Genomic DNA, 12,366 nt, shown 5'->3' with positions numbered 1-12,366 from the left:
TGGTGAATGCATCTTGGGGATTGAATGCTGTTGATATTTCTTTGACTTCGTGTGGTCTTGGCATCTTTGGGTAACCCCCTTTCTATTCAGTATGGACTTTAGTTACAGAATAAGCTGGGGAATGGGTACAGTGGTCATGTGGCTGCCTTGAATATTACTGAGATCCTGCAAGTTATAGAGATGGAATGTTAAAGATTTTAATTTGTCCCATACTTCCTTTTGTTTCTTTAGAAGAGCTATAAAATAAAAGGCAATTAACTGAAGTTCTTCATTTATTCATTCCCTAAAACTTCTTAATCTTGTTACTCATTACTCTGTATTAGCCAGTCCTGAATGGCTAATATAGATAGATAGTTAAAAAACACATTACAAGTTGAAAGTATGCCCTGTTTTAAGAAAATCCATTGTATTAAAATCCAAACTTTTGCAGCATAAGGATTATGGGGTGATTGGTTATATCACAGAGGGATTCTTTGCTTTACTAAAATATTTATTTCACAGCTCTTTTCACAAGAAAACTTCCTGAGTATTGATAAATTTAAAAAAACTAAGATTAGATTTTCAAGCTCATATGTTTCGACATAAAGTACACACGTACTGTTTAATATCCAGATTTTTATATTGGAGGTATGTTAAACACCCTGTGTGTGATACACAGGCATACCTCATTTTATTGCACTTTGCTTCATTGCCCTTCATAGATACCATGTTTTTTTCCCCCAAATTGAAGGTTTGTGGCAACCCTGCGTTGAGCAAGTCTGTCAACACCATTTTTCGGCATATGCTAATTTCATGTCTCTGTGTCACGTTTTGGTAATTCTCGCAATATTTCAAGCCTTTTCATGATTGTTTTATGTGTTATGGTGATCTGTGATCAGTGATCTTTGATGTACCATTGCAAAAAGATTATGACTCACTGAAGGCTCAGATGATAGTTAGCATTTTTTAGCAATAAAGTATTTTTGATTAAGGTATGTCCAATTTTTTTAGATAGTGCTTTGCACACTTAATAGACTATAGTATGGTGTAAACATAACTTACATGTGCTAGGAAACCAAAAAATTCTTGTGACTAGCTTTATTACCATATTCCCTTTCTTTTGCTGGTCTGGAACTGAACCCGCACTGTCTCCGAGGTATGACTGAATTATCTGTGGATAAGCTACCTTTACCTGGAGGCAACTTGGTGGACTGGAAGTCATGGGCTCTGCCCGTCAGAGTGGACCTGGGTCCCCACTGCATTCTCCGTCTCATACTAGCTATGTGAGCTTGGGCAAGTCTCTTAACCCAGTGGGTGTCAGTGTTCTCATCAATGAACTGGAAAATAGACAATACCTGCTTCACAGAAGAGGATTGAATGGATGCAGTACTCATAACACTATGCCTGGCACGTGGTAAGGGCTCAACTGGTGACAACTGCTACCACCAGAGTCCTTACTTTCTACTCACACTGCCGTTTCTATTGCTGACTTCTGGTTCTGCTTCCCTATTCACTTCAAGTTCTTTCTCACTGTTCTCTGGTCCTGGCACTTTCTGTGTTCCTGCCCCATCTCTGTCCCCATAACCTTTTCATGGTGAGTAGGGGAACTAATGACTTGGCATGTGTATGTAGCTGTTATTGGTGTGGTTTGGCCAGTTTTCACTCTTTGCTCTTTCTACCTTGTTAGGATTTTTTTAATCTGGGGAAAATTGGCCATTTAAGTGTCATCCTTGGGGGTAAGGAGCTTTCTTCTGCCACCATCTGCTTGTAGCCACAAACAACATATATGTCTTTCTCAGGCTGTATAAGGAATCTAGAAAGGAATTGTGGCTGATGGCAGGAAAAGGCTAAATATTTTATAGAAGTGATGCTCAAATGTTTTCATGAAAAAGAATCAGGGAAGTGGATTTCCATTTTATTTTTTAATTTATGTATAATAAAATTCACTCTTTTTGGTGTATAGTTCTGAGTTTTGACAAATACACAGCTATGTTAACTCTACCCACAGTCAAAATACAGAACAATTCTGTCTCCCAGTCCCCCCGACCAAAAATTTCCTAGTGCTCTCACTTTTTAGACAAACTCTCCCTCTACCCTTAGCCTCATGCAACCACTAATTTGTTCTCCATCCCTGTAGTTTTGCCTGTTCCAGAATGTTGTATGAAAGGAATCAGACAATGTGTCTCATCAGACCTTTTGCATCTGGTTTTTCATTTAGTGTAATAAATTTGAGATACATCCAAGGTGTTGGATGTATCATTAATTGGTTCATTTTTATTGTTGAATAATATTCTATTATATTGATGCACCAGAGTTTGTTTATCCATTTAACCGAAGGAAATTTGGGTTGTTTCTAGTTTTTGATGGTTATGAATAAGTCTGCTATGAACATTTGTGTATAGGTTTTTGTGTGAACATAGGTTTTCATTTCATTTTAGTAAATATCTAGGAGTGGGCTTGCTTGGTCATATGGTAAGTGTACACATAACTTTATAAGAAACTTCCAAATGGTTTTCTGTGGAGTCTGAACCATTTTTTAGTCCCACCAGCAATGTATGAGCATTCCAGTTCCTCCACATTCTCCTCAATACTTGATATTTTCAGTTTTTAACACTGTTGGCTGTTTCAATAATTGTGTGCTGATATCTTGTGACTCGTCTTCATGTGCTCATTTGGCATTCATGTGTCTTCTTTGATGAAGTGGTGCTTAAATCTTTTGCCTATTTTTTCCCAATTATTTCTTTTCTTATTGTTGAGTTTTCAGATAGAAAAACTCTTAAAAATACAAAGTACCAGCCCTAGCCCCAGTAATTCTGTTTCGTATAGTGGGAGTGACCTCAGGAGTCTGTATGTCCTCAGATGAAACCAAAGCAGGCATATAAGGGCCACAGTTTGATAAATGTGGTTCTACTTCACAGAAAAATTAGTTTTAATGAATGAGTATTTAATAAAAATTAGTTTTAATCAACGAGTATTTAATGACTTAATGAGTCTAATGAAACACCTAATGAGCAAGAGAATATACTGTCTCCAGGCCCCTCCCAACACCACCACCAAGCTGCTGGCATAAGATCCATTCCTTATACTCACGGAAGAAGGGCAATTCATGGAAAAGGGATTACATAAAACCTAACTTAAGCTAAAGAAAAATTGATTTTTCGATTTAGCTCCCATTTGAGGTTGTCTGCGCTGACTTTCCCCTTTGTATAATCAAGAACCAGCTGTACTTGCTATTGGCTGTATGTGTGTGTGTGTGTGTGTGTGTGTGTGTGTGTGTGTCTGGGTCTAAATATGCTAAAATATGTGTACAATGTCTGAGATTAACTAGAGGTTGACCTACCTAAAATCGACCCTGATTTTGATATAATCTGTATAAAACCACAAAAAAGCATTGTTTAGATGGGCAGCTTTTATATTCATTATATAAAAATTTAGAATGCTTGATGTAATTAATCATCACTTTGTTCCTCTCTTGCCATAGACTCTAAAACCTGGGACTTTCATAAATTTAATCTTGGAAATCTCAGTTCACAAAGTGGTAATATATCACACACAGTAGTCTGGATTTATTGATCTAATAATACCTCCTTTTGGAAGGGAAGTGATAAGTGAGGAATAGTGTTTAGGGAGAAACTATGGATAAAGGTTGAAAACTTTTACAGGGTTTTATGGGAGGAGAGTCTGGGCCAATATAACCACCCAATTTAGCTCCCCGAAGGGACCAATTTGATCATTACTAACATAAGGAGTCTTAGGAGATAACTGTCATGTCCCTGAGGCTGACACTCCAATTTTACATATAATTTGAAAATAATAGTCCCAGTGGCTCTCATAAGCCTAACTTGTTGGGAGAATCATCCCTGTTAAAGAGTCATAGATTTTATTTCCTGCAACACCAGCATATTTTGAGGAACTTTCAAATTCATGTTCTAATCAGGGACCATCATGTTTTTTGGAGGTGACCCAGACCCAACAGAGTTTGAGATGGCGTGATGATTACAGAGACTTTCCTCGCCTTGCCACTGTCAGGCTGCATGTCTACTTTAGAATTCTTCAGTCTGCCCTTTTCTCAATGCGTAGCTCTGATGGCTTGCTCTGTGCGCTGTACTGCCCTCGGGCGGGGCTGGAAGGTGCAGGAGCTGTACCAGAAATTGGAGGCCTGGTGTGAGATGTCACTGAACCAATGGCATGACAATGAAAGGCAGCATCATCCACGCCATCAGGAGGAAGGATCCAGGCATTCAAGTGCTTTAGGACAGGGGTCCCCAGAGCACACGGGGGGTGCATGTGAGTATGTGGGGGGGTGCTTACTAGTAATCCATTGAGGTGTGGGAAGAAGATTTTAGAGCTTCCATTTATATTACTTTTTCTCTTAAAAATAAAAAAAAAAATTGGGCTTCCCTGGTGGCGCAGTGGTTGAGAGTCTGCCTGCCGATGCAGGGGACGTGGGTTCGTGCCCGGGCCCGGGAAGATCCCACATGCCGCAGAGCGGCTGGGCCCGTGAGCCATGGCCGCTGCGCCTGCACGTCTGGAGCCTGTGCTCCACGGTGGGAGAGGCCACAACAGTGAGAAGCCCACGTACCGCAAAAAAAATAAATAAATAAGCTTTATTAATTTAACATACAGATGGACGCTGGTACCCGTGTGGTATGTATGCACATCAGAAAGTCAAGATACCTTGCTTAGACTGTATCGGTTATCCCAGGAGGGAGTGTGATGGGGAGCACCTCCACCTGGGGCATCAGATATCCGCTCACGCTCATAGTCTGGTTCCTGCGCCTTCTGCCTACTGGGAGCATTGCGGGTTTCCGTGTATCCAGATAAAAGGATTTTAGGATGATCTCATTTTAACTAAACTGACACCCCTGGCCCTCAGAATGAATGAAGGGCTTTAGAAGATTCTGCAAAGGATTGCAGGTTGAAAACAAGATGGATAACGTAAGCACAGATGGACGGTAGGAAAAGGGCAGACCTGCCACCTCTCCTGTTCCTAGTGTGGGTTTTCACCAGCCCCATTATAACCCAAAATTTAGATGTCGTCAAATTGGCCTCTTGAAATGTAGATATAAATCAACTGCCTTTAACACTGACCCCTGTCCTAAAGGTAACTTGTGTTTTGAGACATTAATGTCCACGCGTGCATATAATTCATAGTTAAATATATGGGCATGTATTGGGAAGAGGCGCTTTAGCGTGTCTTCCTGGTAAGGAACTGCCATCAAAAAAGTTTAATGACCACTTCTTTGCGGGAAATGAAAAGGAAGATTGACTTTGGCTGATAGATATGATTGGGGAAGATCTTCCAAAGAGCCCTTGGGGAGAGTAAAATTTGGAAAGGAAGCCCTAAAACTAAGGACCCTCACCCCAGGCCTGGGGGAAAGTACAAAGACAAACAAAATAGCTTGGGCTTGTTTGGGAGGTTACAGGGAGCAAACATAAAATATAGTCATGAAACTTAGGATGGTGATTCTTTTTTTTTTTTTTTTTTGCGGCACGAGAGCCTCTCACTGTTGTGGCCTCTCCCGTTGCGGAGCACAGGCTCCAGACGCGCAGGCTCAGCGGCCATGGCTCACGGGCCCAGCTGCTCCACGGCATGTGGGATCCTCCCGGACTGGGGCACGAACCCGTGTCCCCTGCATCGGCAGGCGGACTCTCAACCACTGCGCCACCAGGGAAGCCCTAGGATGGTGATTTTGATGATGTGTATCAAACTAGCTTCTGGTACCCCCTAATGGTGCTTGGGAGGAGGGTTGCGGGAAACATCGCCTTCCTACAGCAGCCGTCAGGTTCTAGGGTTGAGCTCGCTTCTCTGCTGACTTGGCCCCTCTGGGGGTGTTTGACATCCCTGTCTGCATGGCATCATCTTGCATGTCCCCTGCTTCCCAAACTCCCTCCCCTCCAGCTCTTAGCCGCAGCTAACTGACGGGAAGGAGGTTGAGGGTCCAGTCCCTCATTCTTGTTCTTCCATCTCCTAACGCGCTTACAAGCAAGCCTCGGCCCTCCTTTCCACATTCAGGAAAGTGTGCACAAGCTGGCTGGCAGGGAGGCCCAGGTGAAGAGGAACATCAGGGCACAACTGGGAAACCTAAAAGTCTCCGTGGTCATCCTTAGCATAGAGCTTAAGGAAGTTGAGTCTGGTTCGATCCTAACTGCACCATTAAATAGCTGGATCGTTTCAACCCAGTCACTTAACCTTTCTGATGCTCAGGTTCCTTATCTATAAAACTCAAACACCACTAAATGTAACTCTCCTACAGCTCTTGTGTAGTGAAATGGGAGAAGGCACATAAATAAAGCATTTTCGCACGGGGCCTGGTCCGTAGAAAGAACTCAATAATGCTAGCCCTTGGTGTCATTTTTATCATTATGCTTGTTAAAAGTCTGAAGTTGTTTAACATTTCTCTACACCGTGATCAAGTATCCTGGAGAGTTAACAGCTCTTGAAACCAAGTCGAAGTGCTTTAAAAACATGCAGGATCAAGTCTGTGGAACACAAAGCCTGTACTAATAGTGCATCCTTATTTATTAAGCTTGGAGATGTTTTTTCCACCCTGGCCAAGAAAGTCATTAAAAACTAAAACAAGTTGATGGCAGGTCACTTGCTTTTCTTAACTTTTCTGCAGAAGAATCCACCTTTCTCTAATCTGATTTGGTGCATCAAAACCAGTAGCAAAAGGCTATTAATTGCGGTTCTGGCTGGCCTGACAGGTTCCTTCTAAAGCAACAATCGAATGAATATTCACCTTCTCTTCATCTGTGACCTCTTAGCCCTGGCCCTCAGAGCTGAAAATAACCTGATCATTTTTAATCAGTTTGTTAAACATTAGGCAGCTTGCTGATTTGCTTTTAATCACATTCTGCAGATTTCTAGGCATTAATCTGATGTTTATTATGAAAATTTAACATTTATATTCTGGGGATTTTTTTTAATAAAGAAAAACAATAATAGGAAATAACCAAGGCGGATTGTGTGCATTAGGAGTGTGCGAGAAGTATTGCAGGTGTGTATGAAACCACCAGCACATGAATTCCCTTTCACTGTTTTAAATTGGATTTTTCTGTTATTTCAAAATGGAAGTGCATGCGGCCTTGCCTCTAAAGAATATGGTCCTAAAGTTGCATCCAATTGTGGATTAATTTCTCTCCTTTGCTTGTTATCCTCACTAGGGTAGTATCCTTTCATCCTTCAAAGCAGAGGGTAATTACATATAGTCAACCTAGGGCTCTTATGAATCTCCTTTTCAGATCAGTATTAGGGGTAGCCACCTAGGACCATTTAAAAATGTTTTCCAAACAAAATGTGAGGTTATTGGCCAAGCACTGTTTTTCCTAAAACTGTTCTGTTCATAGGAAAGGAGGTATAGGTGGGAAGCAGAGGAAATACTATTAAAAAAAAGAAAAGAAAATACTCTGTGTGGAACATCTTTGAATTTGAACAGTTCGCCAGCCTCTCTCTCTCTCTCTCTCTCTCTCTCTCTCTCTCTCTCAAATATGGAACAAGTCAAGAAATTTCCAAAAACATGACCCTAGTGTCAATGGTCAATGACATACAGCCTTTTGAAGGTCCCTACAGTATAATGGTACCTTTAGTAGTGACGACTGTGGTCCTCTCCATCACTACCACCACCCCACCCCACCTCCTCCATGAATCCAAGAGTGGGGGAAGAGAGATACCTTTGTGGTTCCAGGAGTGCCACCAACAGCCATGTCTCAACGATCTTCTTAGAACAGGCACCTTCTCTCTCCTGCTCTACTTACTGTTCTTTTTTCCCCAGGTTGAATATGTGATCAAGTGTGACATGTCAGCTCTGCAGAAGATTCTGTATCGCCATATGCAAGCCAAAGGGATCCTCCTCACAGACGGTTCAGAGAAAGATAAGAAGGTACGTTGGGGAAGATGTTACAACTCAAGGTGCTGTCATGTATCGTCTTGGGTCTGTGACACTGGATACTCCTAGGAAACATCCCTGCTAATGCTGATTTGTCGAAGCAAATTACTGGGCTTTTTTTGGAGCTATTGTTGCTGCCAAAGAAAATCTCTTAGCCTCTTACCTGCAAACTGCATAGGAGCAGTCAGAAACGAACACCATCTTGGTGTTCATATCACCAAAATAGTTAGCTATGCTCATGTCAGTTCTGCACAGAATATATCTGCCTAAGGGTGTGGTGGCATTATAGAAGGTTTCACAATCCAGTTTCATTTCCTGGGCATCTGTTCCATGTTTCTAAGGAATAGACAGCTGTGAATCCTAGTGAATAGACAGTTATTTCTCAAAGCCATCCACGGGGCATAATTCCCTCCTCTAGGATAAGTTAGTCACAAGGAAGATGTTATATCTAATTCAGAAACAACTATGTAATAGTAACAGGAACTTTGGACCACAAGCGGTGAAGGTTACCGAGAAGACCTATGGCCCTTTGCTGTTTCTATAGAAGCCTATTTTTTTTTTTGTGGTACGCAGGCCTCTCACTGCCATGGCCTCTCCCGTTGCGGAGCACAGGCTCCGGACACACAGGCTCAGCGGCCATGGCTCACGGGCCCAGCCGCTCCGCGGCATGTGGGATCTTCCCAGACCAGGGCACGAACCCGCGTCCCCTGCATCGGCAGGTGGACTCTCAACCACTGCGCCACCAGGGAAGCCCAAGCCTATTTTTTTTTTAATGGGAAATACCTGATCAATTAATAACTTCTATTTTCACTCTTCTCTACTCTTTTCTTAGGGGAAAGGAGGCGCTAAGACACTTATGAACACTATCATGCAGTTGAGAAAAATCTGCAATCACCCATATATGTTTCAGCACATTGAGGTAAGCCTACGTTCTCTGTCGTGACCCTGATCCTTCCTGTGCTATTCCTACTAATACTACACAGACAATTTTTTTAATAAAAAATAAAAGAGGGTTAAAACGCCTGGAAGTTGAAACAGCACGGTCTGATAGCTTGAAGAGCAGAATTAACAAACGTGAATTTTCTGGTTATGGATTCTCATTGGCACCAGACCCTTGAGCATCTGGAATTTTATAACCAGGAGTTTCAAGTAGTGAGAAAATGCTGTAAGCTATGGCTCATTACGTGGGTTTGGGTAGGTGCTGTGAATTGCCTTGTTCTAGTGGGGGCTCCGAAATGGAAGATAATGATAAATACCTCCAGCTTCCTCAGAAGGATTCTGTGAAAAAATATTAAAATAATGTATTTATACTCATTGAACAGAAAGATGTTCTCTGTAAAAGTCACTGACTTTTTAGTCTGTTACTTAGATTTGTATTTTTTCCTTTCTGGCCTCTTGCATGACAGTGTAGATAAAGGCTTTTATCCTGAGGCTCTGGTCTCTAGGAAGCTATTTTTAGGGGAGAGGACATATTCTGCCCTGTTCGCTACATGTGAATGAGTTTCCTAAATTGACAATTTCACCCCAGTAGGAGCCATTGACTTGAGCAGGAAGGAAAAGGAGCCACAATTGTAGCCTCCACTTTTCAATGTGGCCGCAAATGTATATGGTCCTGGCGGCAATTATTTGCCAGGGCACTGCTTACTTTCCACTACAGATGAGCAGGAGGCATGGGGCAAGTCACTGCAGGCTCCGTGTCGGCACCAGCTTATTAACAAATAAATAAATAGAAGGTTCTAGGAATTTAACTTTCAGGAGCATATTCCTGGAAATGAGACTGAAATATTCTTGACTTTGAAGATTATTTTTTTCTTCCTTGTTTTTGGTAATTGCGCTTGTTAGGCAGCAGTATATATTGCACCTCTGTCCCTGTCCTGGAGTCCTATCCCACCTGTGGTGGGAAGTTAGAAAAACTCCTGACACTGTTGTTGCCTTAGGGACAGGCAACCCTTCCTTTATAGAGTAAAAAGTCCTCGATATAAGCAAAATGACAACAGCAACAACAGTAAAAGGAAGGAAGGATGGATGTAAGGAAGGAAGGAAGAAAAGAAAGAAGGAAGAAAGGGAGGGAGGGAGGGGGGGGAAGGTCCCATCAACAAGCCTATTTAGACGCATAGTAGGAGAATCCACTGTGTGGTAATAAGTCTATACCCCAGGTCACTTTTAACCGTGACTTGGTGTAAGTCACTCATAGCTACTTGACTTGTCATCAGATGGTAACAGATTATAGGACTGGCAGGAGGATAAACTTAAAAAAAAATAGCATATGAAGTGTCTGGTAAACCACTAATGTGATAAATGGGCTGTAAGGTATCCATGAGTTAGTCACCATCTTATTTTTCCTAAAAATAATTTTAAGATATTTACTGTGTAAAAGTATAGAGGAGTTTGAGGACTTAGAAATTATGAAAATTAGATGTCAATCTGAACTTCATTTTGGTTATCGTACCAAAATGAACCTTTGAGACACACTGGGCCATGTCAGGAAGGGAGAGGATGTCAAGCTTCTGTCTGGAGCACCTGGGGAGGGGAGGGGGGGGCAATCAAAGAAGCTAAGTCTAAGTAACATGTCCTCCTTTGCCTGCACATTGACATGTTAAGTAGCAGTCAGTAGAAAGACAGACTTTGATTTGCAATTTTTTTAATGTAAAAAACTTTCAGTGGGCTTCCCTGGTGGCGCAGTGGTTGAGAGTCCGCCTGCCGATGCAGGGGACACGGGTTCGTGCCCCAGTCCAGGAAGATCCCACGTGCCGCGGAGCGGCTGGGCCCGTGTGCCATGACCGCTGAGCCTGCGCATCTGGAGCCTGTGCTCCGCAACGGGAGAGGCCACAACAGTGAGAGGCCCGCGTACTGCAAAAAAAAAAAAAAAACTTTCAGGAGCCCATTCCTGGAAATGAGACCCACAGTTATTTACAAAGGTATCACAGTTGTGAACCAGAGATGGTGTGTGCATTTTGCTTTTGTCTTCATTTTGTTTGCTTACACACCCTTTGTTCATACTACTTCATACTAGAAACCTGGTCTCTGGATTGGGCTCACTGCCTCCCTGGGGATCTTCAAACCAGAGAAATGAAAGCAGTGTTTTTAAAATGCTGCTGTTACCTGACTTTATCACCATCTATCAACACATACCATCTGAGAGACGGATGAGGCCTAAATCTCTAGTCAGGAGTGGCACCTGTAGAGACGAAAGGGTAGGCTTGGAGTCAGGGTAGGGTTTTTAGCTGAGGTCCATTGGCGTTAACTTTGCCGGCAGGGCAGCATCCAGAGGGGCTGGGCCTACCATAAATGATTATGTATGGGAGCAAAGCCCAAAGGGAAGATCTGGTCCCCTTGGAGGAAAGCTTCAGTGAGCTGGGAAGGAAGGGGAGCAGAGAAGGGAGACAGCTGGTGGTTGATGTGAAGGTGTGACGTGCTCTCCTCCCCACAGATGGTCTCCCTTCCCACAAAGAAGGAATGCGAAAATCACATGGAGAGCAGCAACTTATTTCTTCCACGGAGTCAGTGAGGAGGGAATTCTGTAATTAAGTTTTGTGTTTTAAAAGTGGAAGCCGGTCACCTGAGGGGTGGTATACGTTTAGAGCCTTATTTATAATACAGAAAAACACAGTATGGAAGGGATGTTAGGATTCCACCAAACTAAGGTTTACAGTATGTAGTACATAAATAATCATTACTTTTACTGTTAAATATTTCCAACAGTGTATTTATGTGTATATATTAATCTTGATTTGCTTGTAGGAAGCTCTTCCTCTAGTCTAGGCTCTAAGCTCCTTGGGGTAGCTACTTCATTTTTTTCCAGATTCCCAGTACCTGCCTACCACAGCCCTGGGCCAGTCAACACTTAATCACTGTTTGATGAGTGAACTAGCCCTGTCATCTCAGTATGAGAGTCTAGAGACTTGCAGACTTACGGGATATATTTCTGGCAGAACTATAGTCTGAATTCCAAGACTTTGGGTTTCTGGTTCATTGTATAACAAGTGTTTTCTTACTTATTCATTATTTTATTTAACTGTGCTCTAGAAATAGATAGAATGACCTCACTAATAGGATACTCATTAAGTTAATAATTACAGATCCGTTTTTTAGAATCATTTTCTTCTCTCTCTTTTAAAGGAATCATTTGCTGAACACCTGGGCTATTCAAATGGGGTCATCAATGGGTAAATCTTAATTTTTTTTTCTTCCAAAACATAGTTTGTTGGTCCTCCCTAACTTTTCTCTCTGAAGTGTTTCCTATCACGCAAATACGTACTGCCAGCCTCCTCAGCCCTCCTCTCTCCTCAGCAGAGGGTACAGAAGTTGTTAACCAAAATGATATCAGCATTCCCTTTTACTTTACTGGCATGAATTACTACATGCCTTGAGCAAGTGGCTATTCAAAGGACATAGATCTCCTTTAATAGACTTAACAGTGCCCTAGTGTTCTAAAAACGTTGTCAGAGCTTCAAAGGGTTCTTATAACCAATAGTGTAGCTTTAGCTCAAAGCAAATT

At 42.1% G+C, this 12,366-nt stretch overlaps 1 protein-coding gene across 14 annotated transcripts in view; it reads left to right on the top strand.

Annotated features, from left to right (window-relative positions):
- Positions 1–12,366, top strand: part of SMARCA2 (SWI/SNF related BAF chromatin remodeling complex subunit ATPase 2) — a 222,574-nt gene that overhangs the window by 113,995 nt on the left and 96,213 nt on the right. For all 14 annotated transcript variants that reach the window (XM_081237554.1, XM_081237555.1, XM_081237556.1 and 11 more), the window contains 3 exons: positions 7,755–7,862; positions 8,701–8,787; positions 11,988–12,034. In XM_081237554.1, the coding sequence (XP_081093680.1) occupies positions 7,755–7,862; positions 8,701–8,787; positions 11,988–12,034 (242 nt within the window). The remainder of the gene's footprint in view (positions 1–7,754; positions 7,863–8,700; positions 8,788–11,987; positions 12,035–12,366) is intronic.

This window comes from Mesoplodon bidens (genome assembly GCF_964165515.1).
Source record: "Mesoplodon bidens genome assembly, chromosome: 6".
Lineage (NCBI taxonomy): Eukaryota > Metazoa > Chordata > Mammalia > Artiodactyla > Ziphiidae > Mesoplodon > Mesoplodon bidens.
Note: the sequence above shows the minus strand (reverse complement) of the source record. Positions and strands in the feature narration are given on the sequence as shown.